The sequence below is a fragment of the Ambystoma mexicanum genome, chromosome 6q (assembly GCF_040938575.1).
Source record: "Ambystoma mexicanum isolate Mex_15411 chromosome 6q, UKY_AmexF1_1, whole genome shotgun sequence".
NCBI lineage: Eukaryota > Metazoa > Chordata > Amphibia > Caudata > Ambystomatidae > Ambystoma > Ambystoma mexicanum.
In genome coordinates, this window is record NC_090937.1 from 612638208 (window position 1) to 612656765 (window position 18558).

The 18558-nt window shown below is 49.7% G+C and overlaps 1 protein-coding gene across 1 annotated transcript in view; it reads left to right on the forward strand.

Annotated features, from left to right (window-relative positions):
• The window catches only part of MFSD8 (major facilitator superfamily domain containing 8), a 1042879-nt gene that overhangs the window by 896413 nt on the left and 127908 nt on the right, over positions 1-18558 (forward strand). Inside the window, exon 9 of the mRNA XM_069631102.1 lies at positions 1887-2021. Coding sequence (XP_069487203.1) covers positions 1887-2021 — 135 coding nt within the window. The remainder of the gene's footprint in view (positions 1-1886; positions 2022-18558) is intronic.

Sequence of the window (18558 nt, forward strand, 5' to 3'; positions counted from 1 at the left end):
ATTTTCCTCCCAAGGATTTTTTGCTAGGAATATATCCGAAGTTGCAATGAGGTCATAAATGCTACATATTAAGAAAACTAGTATTTCTCCACTTTTCTTCATGTATCTCTGTGACCATATCTTTCTTGATCACTATCATATCAAAAGGGGGATATGCTAGGAGTGAAGTAAACCAAGTAAACACCCACCAAACATCCAGTCACACCAGCTCAATGTAATTTGGCTCAATAATACAATAATCCTTCCTCCCATCAGTCACAAATCGGGGTGCCCTCGAGTTTGCTACGTCTGCATTAACCAATGCAATTTGGATACACCATTTGCCCACCCTGTAGCTTCACTGCTGCCTGTAAAGCTTCCCTCTGAGCTGTCTGTGTCACGCCTGCCTTTCTGGTTAACATTTTATATTCAGTGTGCTCCTACCACCGAGAAAAGATCTTCTTTCTACATTACAGCACTGTATTTTCCATACCAGCATTTTCCTGATGGCTGGTGCTGTGGGCATCACCTGGGGGCACCATAACATCCCTTTTTCGTCTGTGATAGAAACTGTTTGCTTTTCTGGGGCTCAAGCGCGGATCACTTTCCCAGATTTCCTCAATTGCAAAATGGTCCCTGGTTTTCATTGTATGCCAGGATTCCATCAGGTTTCTCTCCCAATACTACTTTTGTGGCTCTTAGAGGCTGCCATCTTGTTTGGGATTGCAGCACCTTTGCCTATAACCCACAGAGGACACATTTGACTGCTTCAGATGTTGTCTGTTTATTCCATCCCTAAGATGGCATGGTCTGTCATTATCTTTGACTGAGAATTGTCTTTAGAACTCACTATGTCCCAAGGTTCACATTAGCTTCCAGTTGCCCACTGACCATCACTCTGCCCGAGTGAGGAGGTGAGAGTGTCCTGCTGGGCATGCTGATGTGCCTCACTTATCTCACTCCTTCCTTTCCACAGCCGCTCTCTGCCACTGGGGAATAGCGATCCTCGTTTAAGGTGCCCCTCATGCCTGTCCAGATAGGTTCCCCCATCTTTCTACTGCAGGGACGCTTGTCCACTCCACAAGCAAGTACACCGCCAAATGTTGCCTTCTCTCGGTTGGTAATAACTGAGTAATGAGCTGGATGATGTTATCCACCCCTATAAGAAGTTACCCAGGACACTCAAGCCTGTGTCTCAGTTCAGCAGAAATGGGGCGATCATCAGAATCAGACTGGGACAGGTAATAGGTCCAGGCTTCAATGTAAAAGAAGTGGGCCACAATTGTGAATCACTATTTATTGCTGTGCAACACAACCCATTTGAGTAGTACCTTGCAGCACGTTATTGGTAAAATGTGTGGTATTGAGTCAATAATGTTGATCAAACCCGCCAGATGCACCGTGCAACAACTTATCAAACTGCCACATTTTGGACCAGAACAGTTGCTCAGGTCCTCTGGGCCTTACTCTATTTACCTTAGGACAGTCCAGACTTGGTGATCATATTTCCCAGCACCACCTGTAAGGCCCCAGACGTGGAGTCATAACCCATTGCTTGACACGCTGCCTGCCCAACTCTGCCCCTATGCAGTTATCTGATATTGATTGAAGCTAGCGATGCATTGAATTAATTTATTTGTTGTTGATTTTAAATGTCTTCTCAAATTATGAGTTTTCTTATGCATTAACAATAAACAACATTGCATGGACTGAATGTATAGTTCCAATGCACTTGTTAGAATGGGCATGAAATGTCTAATAATTTTTCTTGCCATAGACCTTCTACCATTGTGGAAAAGTGCTAGCGGCTCATCCCAAGTATTCTGTACAATCTGAGTAGGTAGCCTTTTCCATGTTCAGATCATGGCAATCATTTCTTGTCCACTTGTGTTTCTTTTTCTTCTTAGCATAGCCACACCGTTAACAATGGACATGTATGCCTGGACGAGGACCCAAGCTGTGTTTTACAATGGAATTATTCTTGCTGCTATGGGCGTTGAGGCAGTGATTGTATTCTTGGCAGTTAAAATACTGTCCAAAAGGTAGGTGCATTTGTTGTACGCGTTTTTTAAATTATCAGCAATTGTCCCTTTTCAGAAACTCGACCATACCTGCAGTGTGTGGTTTAACTGTCCTGCTACCTCAGCTGTGACTCAGTGAAGATACCAGGTGACTTTATCCATAGTATTGCATGAAATTCCCTGTACAGTTGAGTAAACTAAATTCCAGGCATATGTGGCTCTTATTTGCAGTGGATTGGCATAATTGTATCATGTTCATGTCCCCTCCTGTAGCTCAACTTTGCTCTGAGGGGGTCTTATGGCTGACTCTAGTTAATAACGATTGCACACCCTTGCCATTCCCTTTTAAATGTATACCCATCCCCACCTCTTGTGATTCATTTCACCCAAATTAGCAGACCTCAGATGTCATGGCACACTATGGTTTGATTATCAAAATCCTGTGCCTAATCTTTTTTTAAAAAACTTTTATTTATTCAGCTCGGCAACACAGATACAGGTGAGTAGCAATAAGGCATATGGAAACAAAACAGTGCAATCGGCACAATTACATATAGTTCGTATAAACGAAGCACATAAAGGAAAAAGAATCAACATATGCACATGGGGGGACACATGGGAGGTCGGAACATAGGCAGATGGAAAATAATTCAAGGACCACCTAGGGATGAACTAGGCTAGGGGTTGGGGATACAGGATCTGAGTCGGAGTCAGTGGAAGACATAAATGAGCGGAACTTCAGCCAGATATCTCTAGGTCTGGAATGGGCGGGCTGTTGTATAGCCCAGGACTCTTCTGTGTCGGAGGCCCACGTAACTGCCCTGAGCCACTGTGCATGAGTAGGGGTGGTAGGCCGAAGCCAGCGAAGTAGAATTGTGCACACAGCTAGTAACATACAGAGGCCAGCAAGTTTTCTGAAGTCACGGTGGAGCTCGGGGAAATCATGAAACTGGCATCTCATTGGGGATGGGGAGATGGGGGATTCAAGGATAGACGACATAGTAGAACACACTGAGGTCCAGAATTGAGCGAGTCGGGGACAAGACCAGATCATGTGGATATAATCAGCATCATCATAGCCACAGGAGGAGTCGCCCGAGATGTGATGTAGCCTGGTCGGGGTGTAGTGATACCTGTGGAGCACCTTAAATTGAATTAATTTGAATCGGGAGTTGAAGGAGACACCCTGGATACGTGAACACATATGGGTCCAACGCTCATCGGACACCTCGAGGCCGAGATCTGTCTCCCAGGAGCGCCATAGTTTGGGGAATGTAGGGGGCGATCTGGTTTGAAGCAGAGTACTCTACGGAGGGATCAATATTGGAGCCAAACAGAGGGTCTCCGTCTGAGGGGGGCCGGGAGGTCAGGCCATTCTATGAAATTGCCCTGCTCAAATATGTCACGCAGCAATTCATAGCCCGCCTCGGCCCAAGTACGAACCACAGAGGGTGGGACTCTTGGGACCTCCGGAAGGAAATTCCAAATTGGGAGGTTACCGTGGAAGGGATGGGCAGTGCCCAGTATTTGCCAAGATTTGGATAAGGCTGAGGATGTGCATGTCGCTGGATCCAGTGAGTCCGATACCACTGGCATAGGTGTGATCACGAGAGATCGAATGTCACGGTCACTGACTGATAGCCTTTCTAGTCTGACATGGGGAGGGGGGTCCGATGTATTGAACCAGTGTGCAGTATGTTGGAGTTGTGCCGCCAGCCAGTACTTAAGGAAGTCTGGTGCCCCAAAGCCACCTGCTTCCATGGGGCGGAAAGGGCCTTGAATTTAAGGCGGACTGCGCCAGAGTGCCAGAGGAAGGTGTTTAGGGTGCGTGTCAATGCCCGAAAAAAGTCAGCTCCCGGCCATTGCGGAATATTAGCAAATCTATACAGGAGCTGGGGAAGTACAACCATCTTCAGTACCCCTATCCTACCCGCCAGTGAGATCGGAAGTTTGTTCCAGCCCTGTATTTTTATTATAAGGTTTGCAAGGTATGCCTGATAATTTTCCTCCAGGACCCGTTCGGTGTGACGGGACACCACTACGCCCAAGTAAGTAAATTTAGATTGGGCCCATGCGAATCCCATGGTATCGGGAGGTGGGAGTGTGCTGGGAGTGAGCGGGAAGAGGGTTGATTTAGAACAGTTCACCGTGAGACCAGAGATACGTCCAAATAGAGCAATATCTTCCAGTATTGGGGCCAAATTAATTTCGGAGGAACGAATATAGAGGAGAGCATCGTCAGCATATAAAGAGACTATATCTGAGGAACCAGCTGTACGTAGACCCCTATGCGCATGGTTTTGGCGAAGCATGTCAGCAAACGGCTCCATTGCCACAGCGAAGATTAAGGGTGAGACGGGGCAACCCTGGCTAGTGCCCATAGCTATGTGGAAAAGGGGGGGAACAACGGCCCTCGGTACGGACTCTGGCCACGGGGTTGGAGTACAGTAGCCTGACCCAGGAGACAAAAGTGGGGCCAAATTTGCATTTGTCAAGTACCCGCCATAGATAGCTCCACGAGACCGAATCAAAAGCCTTTTGCATATCAAGAGTCGCGGCCACCGCGTGTACACCCGGGCTTACTCTACTTATAATGTTGAAAAGACGTCTCAAATTCAAGGAGGTGGAGCGGCCCGGGATGAATCCCGCCTGGTCAGGGTGAATGATATGTGGCATGAAGGGGATAAGACGTAGAGCGAGTAATTTTGCATAAATCTTGACATCACAATTGATCAATGAAAGCGGACGGTAAGAGCCGCATTGAGTGGAGGATTTATTGGGTTTTAGTAGGACTGTTATGGTGGCTTCGCGGAGTGTGGGGGGGAACTGACCTACCTCCACCGACTCCTCCCAGAGTGCAGCCAGACGAGGGAGTAGGAGTGATTTGAAGTGCTTATAAAACCCAACAGGTATACCATCCGATCCTGGGGATTTGCCTGAAGACAGGGAGTCTATGGCCTCGAGAACTCCTCAGGGGTGAATGGATTCTCAAGGGGACCGATGGTATCGGGAGAAAGGACCGAGAGGGGAAGTTTATCAAGGTAAGCATCAATTTCTGCCGTAGTGGCGTTGTCCGAGTGTGCATATAGGGATTGATAGAAGGAAAGGAATTCGATATTGACATCTCCGGGGGAGGTGGCCAGGGATCCGTCAGGTCTCTCAATTCCGGGAATGGGCGGGGCACCGAACTCGCGACGGAGAAGTCTAGCTAGGAGACGGCTAGGACGTTCCCCCTCACCATATCTTCTTGCCCGACCGGGATTATCAAAAAACCTCAGCTCGCGGTCTGCAAGCGAGCGAAAGGTGTCCAATTCCGTGCCAATTAACGCAAGGATTTCGGGGGTTGGGTCTAGAGTGTACTGGGACTCCAGCGCAGATAATGTGGCCTCGCTTTCGGCGATTTCCCTACGAATAGTTCTGAGGATACCATTTTCCTTGGAAAGGGCAATGCCTCTGATATAGACCTTAAAGGACTCCCATAGAGTGGCCTGTGAAGACACAGAGTTGGTGTTGATCTCGAAGAACTCCTCGATCGCCGACTCCATCTCTGAGCTAAAGACCGGATCGAGGACGGAAAGTGGTTTCATTCTCCAGTGTGTGGTTTGATCCCGGTCTAGACCCCAACATAGGGTGACAGTCACTGGGGAGTGATCAGATAGGGTCCTGGGGAGGATTGCCATACCAGACACGGTCTTCATCAGACCGTCGGATAGCAACCATCTATCAATCCGGGAAAAGGAATTGTAAACCGAGGAGTAGAAGGAATAAGAGCGGGAGTTGGGATAGAGGAACCTCCAAGCGTCAAACAGGGCTAAGCGGGGAAGGGAGGAAAGTGTGGTATATGCAGCTCTGGAGAGTTGACGGGGTCTGGAGCCAGATCTATCAAGATCCACGTCGAATATCGTGTTGAAATCGCCTCCCCAGAGAATCGGTATCAGAGGGAAGCCATCCAAGAGAGTAACAAGGTGTGTGTAAAAGTCGGGATCGTCAATATTGGGACCATATATATTTAGCAGGACAACTTCCCTATTCTGTAGGGTACCATGGAGTAGCACGTATCTGCCCAGGGGATCAATTATCGTAGCAGCGGGGATAAATCTAAGGCTCCTGTGAATAAGGGTCATAACCCCGCGGCTCTGGGTAGAGTAGGTGGTGAAGTACCTTTGTGGACCCCATGTTTTAGCAAATTTTTCACAATACTCTGTGCATGCATGCGTCTCCTGAAGGAACAGGATTTTAGCCCCGTGACGCTTGGCCTGAAGTTGTAATAGCCTCATTTTCTTGTAATTACCCAGCCCCCGTACGTTCCAGCTCATAAATGTCATGGTTTCTTCACTCAACCCTCCAAGGGTAGCCATAGAGGAATACGGGTGGATGGAAATGTGCCCCACATGGACGGCGCCCAGTGCGGACAGATCTGTATCGCCGACGGGACCGTGGTGCTTCGGACTCAACCTTCTCTGCGAATACCAAGCTTTTTTTAACAAATAACCCCATTCCCTCCTCCCTCTCCCACATCCCTCCCCCAAACAGAGGGATGATCACCCTATAGCCCAACAACCAAAACCAACACAATGGCATCGACGCTTGGGGGGCCTGTGAGGTGGCCTGGCGGCGATGCTCCGAACCATGAGGCAATATTAGGATAAACATAATGCCTGACACTAATATCAATTCCCATCCAGGCGAGGTCTCGTGGGGGATGGGCAGGCATGGTAAACATATAATGAACCAATTTAACGGGGTTAGCCCGGTCGCATTGCGTTAGGACAATGAGTCAGGGAGCAATAACAGTAGTGAAAAAAACAGCAAAGATAACAACATTATTTGTTACAGGTGCGACCAGGTGGTCTCATGGGAACCACATTAGGTAATGACAGAATGCCAGAAGACCGGATGAGTTCTGAGGCAGGATATAACGGCATTCGTTCAACAAATATCTTAAGATGTGGCGAGCCAGTAGTGGCGCCTGTTACGAGAACATTTCAGCCGGGAAAGAGTTCATCTATGAACCTGGAGGCCTCCTCAGGCAGCGTGAAGAAGTAAACGCGGTTTGCATGTTCGATACGCAGTTTGGCGGGGTATAACATGGCATATTTAACCTGGAGGTCGCGTAGTCTCTTCTTTACTGACAGAAAGGTCTTGCGTTCCCGCTGAACAGCCACCGAAAAGTCCGGATATAGGTGGATCCTGGCTGCGCCTAAGAGAAGGTCTCCCTTAGCCCTCGCCGCCCTGAGGAGGGCATCACGGTCACGAAAATTTAAAACCCTGGCTATGATCTGGCGTGGAGGTGCACCAGGTTTGGGTTTCGCCGTGAGTGAACGATGGGCCCTCTCGATCGCAAACTGCGGGGAGAGTTTTGGGGAGTCAAGGAGCTGGAGTAACATACCCTCCACATGGTCCTCCATGGGTTCTTGTATACCGTCCTCCGGCACCCCGACAATGTGAAGGTTGTTGCGCCTCGAGCGAGATTCAAGGTCCTCGTTCTTCTTTTCCACCTCGGTAACACGGGTGGATAGTGTGGAGACCTCCGCACGGAGGGAACCTAGGCCGTCTTCGGCGGTGCTCACACGCTCTTCAATCTCGGCCACTCGACCATCAGTTCTCTCCATATGCGCTTTAATAGAGGATATAGTGCCATTCATGTCATCCAGCTTGCTATGAATTGTGGTGAACCCCTCACGGATAAACTCCATCTTCTGGGAATTGGATGGTTCCAGCACGAGTGAGGGGGAAGAGTCCTGTGTAGATGCCTCTGCCCCGGGGCCCCCCCGAGGGTTTAGTGAAAATATTGATAGAGGATTGCTTCTTGCCGGTTTGTGTCGACATGTTGCCGGAAGGGGGAATAAGCTTAAGTCCCGGAGACCAACAGGAGAGTGGATATGGCCACCAGGGCAGGTACCAGGATCGAGCAGGCGGCGTATGAGCGGAGGCCGAGCAGAGGCGAGCACCAGGACGGAAGAAATATGGCGCCTCAGGCGGAGGCCCGCCGGGACGGTCAATCCAGGCAGGAGCAAGTTGACAGAAGGAGGGCCCAGGAAGTTTTCAAGAAATTCCGCAGGGGGTACGGACCCAAGAAGCAATGAACAGCCGGGGCGGTACAAGAAGCCGGGGTTGTAGGTGTTGAAGTAGTGCAGGGGAGGCCGTAAAACGGGTGGCGCTCGGTGCAGGTCGTTGAAAGCAAGTGAAGGGGACCGGGGCCCTGGAACAATCGTAGTATTAGGCCCAACAGCCGGGTGTTTCGGTTGTCTCCGTGACAGTATCGAAGGTAGTCAGACCGACTGCCACAGCCAGGTGGCTTAAGGAGGGAAGGGGGAGCAAGCTTCCGAAATCAAGGAGGAGGAGGGCAGGGTCCGCTGTTTTGTGGCGGGCGCGAAGGATATCGGCCAGGGCCACTCACCATCCGGGTTCGGATCTATGCACACTCGAGCCTCGGTCAGCACACCGCCCAGTACGGGGCAGCGGAGCGGGTCGCTCTGGAATCCAGTGTGGTGAGGAGGAAGAGGCCGCGGTGCAGTACGGCCCACGCCGGAGCGAGCCGCGCAGGGTGAGTGGGGCGCCCCCCCCCACACAGTAGGCCGCAAGCCGCGGAGCTCGGGCGGGAACTCCTGGAGCCGAGCGCGGAGGCCGGAGGGCGTCCGCCTCTGCACTTCCCACAGCGGGCTGTAACTCCGCAGCAGGGGCAGCCCAGCGGGCGAAACTCGCGTGGTAGACTCCCAGTCCGGTCAGTAACCCACGCCGCGAGTCGGCTATACGCAGTGTCGGGACAAACAGGAGATTTTACAGATAGAAAGTGCCACACGGGACGGAGCAGTGAATCAGGCAGCCATCTTCGCCGAGCGCAACAGCGCCCCTTCATCCTGTGCTTAATCTTAACATTGTAGAAAATTACAATTGCTTGCCATTACTAACACTAACTTCCTAAAAACATTCGACTATATGATCATCATATAAAGGAATGGTCAACCCCTGCGTTTTTGTCTCCACCTGTCAGTGCACCCGCCCAGCACCAGATACAGAGGTATTCAAATGTCTTTCTTTGCAGAGCATCAATTAAATGTCGAAGTACTTATCACTGCGATCCGCACGCGATCGCTAAGGCTATGTTGTGATAACATTGTCTCAGACGTGATCTTCTCGAGGTCAAATGAACCGGTGGAATTAAAACAAGCATATTCCCCTGCTGGTGACGTAAGCAGTCGCCAGGGCAAACCGTACACTCAACACATTTACGCATTCACGTGTTGCCATGTGAATGCTGAAGACGCCCTCCCTCTAGGAATGCATCACACCAATTACTTTTTTTCCGTTTATCCACCCAAACTAATGTTTCAATATGTTTTCTAGAATTATGAAAGCAGTCAACATAGTAATGTAATTTAAGGGTTTGTTTAACATTTCATTGTAGCAATGCAACATTGATATCAAAAAGCTGTCTGGGCAGCGCAATAAAGAAACATGACATCATTTGTTTTTTCCTGCTTTCTATTACAAAACGACGCTGCTCCGAAAACGAAGTACAATTCAAAGACCTATTCGATGTAATTATGCAAATGTCTCAGTATCTGTTACATTTCTGAAAGTTCTGCCTGGTTGCTTGCAGTGGTACGCTCTGTGGTATACTCAGGTGACATCAACATTCTGTAATCCCTCCCAAAAAGTCAAGAGAAACACTTTTTATTCTTTAGAACTGCAACTGTGATTTGATGACCAAATTATGTACCTCCTTGTCCCAGCACTTATCAATGAGGTATCCCACCTCTTCACAGGAACCCTCTTTCTACTTCTCATTCCTTCTGGCCCCGCCCCCTCCACCTCCCATCACCAGACATTGCAGCCGCCTTCACCAAGACCCAAAAGTATTGTAACACTGCACAATAGGCCAATTCAGCACGCAAAAGGGTGAGGCAGGAAACTCGTGCTGGGAGGAGGAAGAGAAGGACTTGGAGTAATCCACTCTTCCTCCTCCCAGCACTTATCAATGAGGCATGCCAACTACAGAGAGAGAATGGGCCAAGTGCAAAGAAAAACATAAGAAGGCAAATGGAATTTGCAACCCGACCAACAGCAATTTATTGAAAGACACATATCCAAACAGTAGCAACAAGGTATTTCACAAGAGCGCTGCACTCAAAACACCAGCCCCAAAGCCTCCCGCCTCCCGGCGGTGAAGATTCAAACGATAGTGGTTAATTAAAGTGTTTGGATCAGAACAGGTGGCAGCGCGACAAATGTCCTGGATAGGCTAGGACGCAGCCATCCCCTGCATGGACCTGCCCTGTACTCTAGATGGAAGGGGAGACCCCACAGAGGAGTAAGCCAAAGAGATAGCATCCCAGAGCCAACGGGTGATCAAGGGGTACAGACGCCTTCCTCCCGGGGACTGCCCCCCCAAAGGTAACAAAGAGGCTAGGATAGGAACAAAAAGCCCTAGTGCGATCCAAATAGAGCAGAACCGCCCGTTGCAAATCCACAGCGGCACAACAAACGTCCTCCGTGAAAGAGGGAGAGGGCAAGAAAGAAGGAAGAACAATCTCCTGGGCAACATGAAACTTAGAAACCACCTTAGTAAGAAAGGACGGATGGCACTTAAACAACGCATCAGGGGAAACCCCCAGGTAGGGTGCCTCACAGGAGAGAGCACCAAGCTCCCCCAACCACCGTGCCGAAGTGATAGCCACCAGGAAAACCACTTTCAATGTGAGGACCCAAAGGGAAACCTCCAGCAAAGGCTCAAAGGGAGAAGACAGCAGAGCCCAAAGGACCTTTGGGAAATCCCAGGAGGGCCACCCAGAAACAGAGACAGGCGGGGAAAGAGGAAAACTCTGGAGAAGTCGCCCCACCAAAGAGTGACCACCCATCTCCGGACCCCCAAAGGAGCGGATCGCAGCCCACTAAGCCCGCAGGGTAGAGACAGAGAGACCCAAGTTAAACCCATCCGGAAGAAACTGTATCACAGGAGCCCCCAACCCAAAGTGGAGGTACTGCCATGAACCAGTCACCAGGACATGAAGTGCCCCCAGTGCTGCTCGTAGGCCCCCTTAAGGTAGAAGGACGCATGTCCCTCTGAATGTGAGAAACCACCTTGTCAGAGAGCCCCCCAGAAACTAGGCATGCCCTTTCAGTCTCCAAGCCCCCCAGACCAAGTTCTTGGGACCCTCCACTCCCAAGGGGCCCACCATAGGATCCAGACTCCCTCCCAGTGAGAGGCAGCATGGGGGGGACACAGCCAAGTCCAGGAGAAAGAGAAACCAGCATCTGCAAGGCCAATGCGGAGCAACGAAGATCACCACCGTCTGAGAGTCTCAGATGCACAGCAATACCTTCTAAGTGAGGGGGAGGGGCGGAAAAGCATACAGGAGCCCCGGCAACCACAGGGAGGTCAAAGCATCCACCCCCCCACAACCCTGGGGAGAGGAATCTGGAGAAAAACCGGGGGACTTTTGCAGACAGGGGCGAGGCAAATTAATCTACCCGAGGAGTCCCCAGAACCCTGCAGATCCTCTTAAAGACCACCTCCCACAGCACCCACTCCGAGTGGAACACTCGGCTGAGATGTTGCGCCACCGCATAATCTCGACCCCTGAAGGGCAAGGACCGAAAACTGGAAATTATCCTTGCCCACTGCAGACCAAATGGGAACGTGCAGGTAGGCGTCCTGAAGATCCAGGGAAACCAGGAAATCCAAGTCCTTTACCAGACGAATGACCCGCTGAAGACACTCCATCTTGAACCTCTGAGTCAGTATGTGCTGGTTCAAGGCCTTGAGGTCTATAATCAGACGGAAGGACCCTGACGGTTTGGGCACCAGGAAGACAATGGATTAAAACCCCAGACCCCTTTCTGATCGAGGCACTCGCCGAAGGACCCTCTTGGAGCAAAGTTCCCTTAGTGCCTGCTGCATGGCCAACCTCTTGATCGGGCACCTGGGAAGGGGCGTCCGGACCAGGCTAGATGGAACCGAGGGGGAGACCAATCCCAAATTGTACCCCCACCTCACCAGACGATTGACCCAGGCATCCTCCGAGAGCCGGGACCATTGCTTCCAAAAGAATGTCAGGCAGCCCCCACAGGCCTGCGTCAGGACTTCTGGTGGCGAGGGGGAGGAGACTGGATCTGAGCGCCACTTCTGTCAGGCACTGGCCGAGCCCTACGCCTAAGGTGGTGCCGAGCCAGCTGGTGAAAGGCCACCCCTAGAGAACTCCTGCGGGTAGGGGCAGACTTACTACGTAGCTGGCCAGCATGTTTGTATGCCTTGAAGACCTTATGGACCTTGTCTTCCAGCAAATCCCCAAACAGCATACGCCCTTCATGGCAGTGGACATCTGCCGGACGTCTGCCTTCCAATTCATGGTAAGAATGTGCCGACGACCCCCCACGATGGAACCCATAGACATAGCGGCCGCCTTCACACCATCATACGCCAAGTCCAATAAAATCTCCACCTGAGTCTTGATGGCCTGTAGAAGGGGGGCAGGATCCAAGCCCTCCCCGGCCACCTTCAGGGCAGACTTCAGACCCCCTAGGGTGGCTTCGGCAGTGTAAGAGGCGTAAGTGGCAGACCGTAAGGACAGATGAGCCCCGCCATAAGCCTTCCTCAAAGTGGTATCCACTTTACGACCCGTGGGGTCCCTAAGAGAATCATCAGAGGTCAAGCACAACCTCCCCACCAGACTGGTAATGATGTCATCTACCAGAAACACCTGCGGCAGGGCCATCTCTTCTCCCTGCAAGCGATACAGCTTGGCAAGGAACCTGGGGACCGCTGACTTGTCTGGATCAACCTACTCCCTCAAAATCTCAGGCTTCACATCAGAGAGAGGCAGGAGTCCCTTCTTGAGAGTGCGCTTGAACTGGGGCGGAGTGAGCTGAACCCCTCAGCCAGAGGCTCAGAGTCTATAAACCCCATATAATGGGACAGCTGAAGAAGAACATCCTCTGTGGCTTCCTTGTCCAGGTACTTGCCCTTGAAGTCAGTCGACCTCAGGAAATTGCCCAGGCTGTAGGAAGAGGCGTCTGAGCAGGAGGAAGAGGAAGGGGACACCCCCCTTCTTTGATGAGCCTGGAGCCCCTACTCCTGCAGGGACTTCTTTAAAATACATTGGAGCCTGTCATCTGGTACCCTACCTCCCCCCTTCTTCCTCCTCATAGGAGGGGGAGGGGAACAGGAAGAAGAGGAAGAGGACGCCGAAGGAGAGCGAGGCTACACATGCTTAGACTTGGAAGTGCGCTTCCCCATGGTCACCAAGAAGCCGTGATCCGGACAGAAACAAAACCAAAGGCCTACTGAGCCTGAGTTCTTAACTTCAGATAGATAAAGAGCCCATGAAGTTAAGAACGTGTTAAGGAACCATCAGTGCTACAACTACACTCCCCTTGTGGGTTTAAGCCAAGTGCAGAGGGGGAGTGTTGGTCGAATTGCTCCAAACGAGTCATGAAAGACGAATCAAACAGACAGCGATTGGCAAGACGCAGTATGCCAGTCGGGTAGCAGGGCTAAGTGAGAAAGCCCACCAAGTCAAGCATTATAATAAATTAAGCTGATTTAGGTTATAAAAGGCAATGCAGAGGGGCAATTATTAAACCCTTCTTGTGTATAGGGAAACAAGGTTAACCCGCTCAAACTGCTGAGCAAAGGGAGAGATCAGCCACCTTAGGTCTGGCGAGTTGCTTTAGGGCCAAAAAGCAACATACCTACTGGCAGCCTGAGTTGATCACTGTAAATTAATCTGATTGTTGCAATATATGTACTGTTTTTTAGATGTATGTATTGTCTCATCCTATGTACAGTAACTATCTATGATGTAATGTTTTTATTCTGCAACTAACTGCAAATATGTATGTAAATATGCTTAAGATTAATGCCAAATATGTCTGTAACTACGCCGTGATACCCAAGGGTCTATTGGCGTTTAATAAATGTAATAAATAAATTGTAGATTGTACGGCTCCCAGCATCATAGCATTCCATGACCGGCCATCGGATAGAGGCAAAGGTGAGCAGTTTTTCACCCTAAGTACTGATGAGTTCAGAAGGAGCATTAGCCCACGAAGAAGTTCTAGAGATATCGTCTCACCAGAAAAGAACAAAACATGTTGGGCTGATGAAGGATATTTAGGGCTACAATATGATCTAAAAGATTTCGTGCTCATTTTTGCACATTTATTAATTGTGGTATACAGTTAATAACATCAAACACAGTGCCACTTTAGCACTTTGCACTTTATAGTGGTTTATTGTGTTGTATTGTGGTGATGAATTTTATGCTGTTTATATTGTGATGTTCCGGTTTTTACTTAACCAAACAGTGAAAACTTTTTTATGAATTGATTATCATATTGCTGGTTTTGTAATAAAATTCCATGACCAAAACAAATTGCATAACCCTTCCTAATATGAGCAGCCCAGGCAGGTTTCAAGTGTAAATTAGTCCTGCCATTTCCCACCATGATTTTCTGCTTGGTTGTGGGTTTCTGCTGAGCACCAGAAGGGTGCCGAGACTACCACACCCAACAAAATCTTTTGCCTAAGGTGTTTGAGGGTGCCTGCAGCCATTGTGGCCTATCGTCTGCTGAGCTGCGTGCCTTCTTTGTCCCCCTAACTGCCAGGGGCCATCTTCATGTCTCCCTTGCCTTCCCCGAGTCTTTCTTGCTGAAATATTCCTTTCAGGCTTGAATGCTGATGCTGAGGGAATGTGCTTGGTTCCTTTTTCTGAGCTGTCGCTGGCTCAGGGTGCAAACCCCTCCTGTAAAACGCACCTGAAAAAGAAGCTCTGTATTTACTGGGTTGTTTCGCCATGCTTGAGTTGTCTTAGCTGAAACTGCTGTCAGAATATACCTTTGGGTCCTGATATGGGCAATTAGTGTATGCCTCCAGGTCTCTCTTGTCTAGGGTCGAGATTCTTTGGAGGTGACTGTGACAAATCAGGTTCTACTGTGCAGAAGTACACGGGTGAGTAGGGGCTAAAATGCCCACTCATCCCTCACACTGCTGCAAGCCAAGAGCCAACACAATCATAAAGGTAAAACAGGTCTAGTTAAGAGATATACCTCCTTCGCCTCTTATGGTGATATGGGCCAAGGGAAGGCTATGCTCTTAAGGGGGGGGCCTGAGTGTGATTCAGTGGTGACCCAAACAGCAAAGCATAACAGTCCAAAATAAAGGGAATGTCCAATCAAGGCGCTATAAAAATAGATATACTCTATTAAAACACACCATCTGTACAATAACTAAATAGACATGACACAAACCCTACCGCTGAAGAAAGAACAGAGAATAAGCTAGAATAGCACAATGCCACACTCTGAGTAATGAATCGGTAGTTTAAGGCAAGAGTAAACCACAATGTTTTTTAAAGGTTATGTTTCTTGGATGCAAAAAGGGATTACTGACCTAACCAGTCTCTAGGGCCAACAACTGGCCCAATGAGGCAATTAAGAATCAATAGTACTTTCTTAGGGATGTTGGCGGTTTAACAGCTTTGAACCAGGTTTGTTGGTGCTGTTCCAAAAGTTTGAATTGAGTTTAACTGTCAGCTGCGTTATTCTAGACAGGGAGCAGGCGTCGGGCCAGTTGCGGTTTGAAGAGGTGCATAGGGACAACAGTGTCGGTACGTCATGGAAGTGCCTGGATGCGTGGTTCAAGTTGAGCGGCTCAAGTGCGATGTTCGAGGATCGCAGTTCGAAGACTCATCCAGGGTCTAGTCGACTGCTGATGAAGATCTGCAGCAAGATGCTGGCAGTTCAAAGAGGTGGTTCGAAGGCGCCAAGTGCAATAATGGCCTTCATGTTTGAGCCGGTGTAACGATACGCTCAGCTGGCACGAGCCAATGGCAAACTGGTTTGAAGGTGCAGTACAGCAGTTTGGGAGCAGCAGTCACGTTGGTCTAGACAGGGAGCAGTGTCGAGCTGGGTTCAAACGGGGGCTTGCTGAGTTTGTTTGGGAAGGGTGAATCATAAAGGCAAGGAGGTGCGGTTCGACAGTAGGTTTGACTGTGAAGATGCTTGAGACAGTATGTGTGGATCCACTGGATCGGTTCAATCAAGTACTTGAGGAGCTTCGGATCATACAGGCCACCAGGGTCAGTTCGGATTGAGCAGATCGATGAAGCGTTTGATGATCTGGGCTTGATGGACGACCAGGGTTGGTTCGATTGGCAATGGTAATCAGCAGCGAAGATGCTGGCGCTTCAAAGGTGGCAGATGCAATGATAAAGGTTTAGTTTGAACTGAGGCAACAATGCACTCGGCTAGCATGGTGCGGGGGCGAACAGGTTTGAACACACGTGATGATCGTTTGAGGAGGTAGAGTGCCAACAGCAGCTCTGGAGGGTCCAGTTATTTTGAAGACATCAAACGGGCTTGAAGCACACAGCTCAGAATGGTTCGGCAGTCCTCTGGTTGCTGTGGGTCCCAATTCAGGGGTACAGGAATAGGTTTTGCTCCTTGATCTCGTTCTCCCAAACACTAAGGATGCTGGCCCACAACTGCAGGAGTCCTACAATGCAGTGAGCTCCTGCGTGCTGTTGTGCCTGGCAAAGAGGCAGCTTTTGTCCCAGTAGCAGGTCATCCCTCAATGGTCCCTGGGGATGGTCAGGGAACAGCTCGCGTCTGCCTTGGACACTCAGTTTTCACCTCACTGATAAAAGACTTTGGTGAGAGCAACTCTCCCAACAGAATTCCAATAAAATCTTCTTGAAGGGTTGGAGTTCCAAAGATGTTTCGAAGAAGTTGTGAGAGAAAGTGCTTTGTGCTAGCTAGAGGAAGTGGAGGGGAGGGGACAGGAAGGAGAGGCAGAGATAAACAAGATGGTGTAATCCTCCCTCAACTGTACAAAGCTCTCCCTGTCTACACTAACCTCATCCCTTCACTTCTCATGTGGATCAAAAGGCCTTTAGATATGCAGCACCGTGGTGTGAGGCCAAGCCATTTGTGAATGGGTGTGCCATTTGATTTCTGTTCCCTGGCCAGCTGCCTGTGGACTTGATATCCTGTGACAGGGTGTTACCAGCCTTGACAAAGTAACAACGAAAGGCAATCCCCCAGGCTACATTCCTGTCAGTAGGGCAAGGTCCAGCAGGTCTGGGGTGAATAGACCCAACTGTTGCATAGCTGAACTGGGCCTACAGCGCTCACACATGTCGGATATCAATTTGATGTGGCTGCAATGATTATGAACAGGACAATGCAGTTCTCAGGTAAAAGGAGCGGTCCTTTTATTCGCGGTCCAGTGGTAAGTGGCTATCCGGTTGCCGGGGTGCTTGGCACAGGCAATTCGACCACAAGCCATCCTGGGATGCGAGGAAAAGAAGGTAAACTGGTTGTGCCCACCAGTCAGGGGAAGAAGCCTCTCCAGCCGGGAGATCTTCTCTGTCGTCGGGAAGTGGTGAGTCGGTACCGCAGGGCTCCACCGGTGGTGTCGTCGTGGTAGGTCGGCTCAGCTTCTCCCTCGTCGGATTCTCAGGTCCTGTGGCAACTTCTGAAGTTCCAGTCCCCAAAGCCCTGCTTTTATGCAGCACACCCCCATTCACTCAGCCTAGCTGTCAATCAAACATGCTAAGTGGTGAACCGGCCGGCTCACCACTTGGGCCAATCACACAAGAGTGCGACTTGAGTTACCAAGGTAACTCAGTCCAGGGTGCCTAAACCCCCTCCCACACCCCCTGTGGTACCCAGACAGAGTGGCACCACTTTTGGAGGCTTCTGTGGAGAAGCCCGCCAAAAAGTGGAACAAAGGGCTCGACTTGGGTTGGAGTCACAGAAGAGAACACAAACGCCATTTTAGAATCGAGTCCTGGCAAAAATTACCAACCGGCGAATTAATATTAATTAAATAAACTGGCGGTATGTTCGAGGCTATGAGACTTAAATAATTAAAGTTGGTAGCCTCGAACAATGGGAAAATCCCATAGGGATATATTTGCGGTCGAATATAAAAAGTAGTATCCACTGCCACCAGCCAAAACTCGATCAGGGGGGACGGAGACGTGCCCCCTCGACTAACAGACCCCAGGGCAATCGAATTGCCCCGACCAGTACGTCCACAATATGATGGTTTGTACCGCTTTCTGTTAATAATTTGGGACTAGAAAAGCCAATGGTGACTTGACATGCCCTGGGAGACAGTAGTCAGTGCCGGAGTATGGAGTCTATGGTGGGGTGTCACTATGACACCCCTGTGTCACTGCACGGAGGGTGCTGTGTAACACACATAGTAAAAACACATGAGGCCCTATGGAGTAAATGACCCCATAGCCCATGAAACACATTAACAGTCAAAGGAACACCATAAATCATGTCCAAGAGTGGGAGAAAAAGAGTCTCACTCTTGGCAGGAGAAAAAAACAAACTCCAGAAATCCAGCAAAGCTGCTGGGGGACTCACTAGGTTAGGAAATTCAGCCTAAAGAGAGAATTCTCCCTAACAGAGTTTGTGAAAGGGGACTCTGATCAGCAGATTTACCCACATCATTTTATTAAATAAATAAAAATCAAATAAGCCAGGGCTTCCACACCCTTGCCAAATGGTAATCTGTCACAGTGGCTCTCAAGTGCATTTC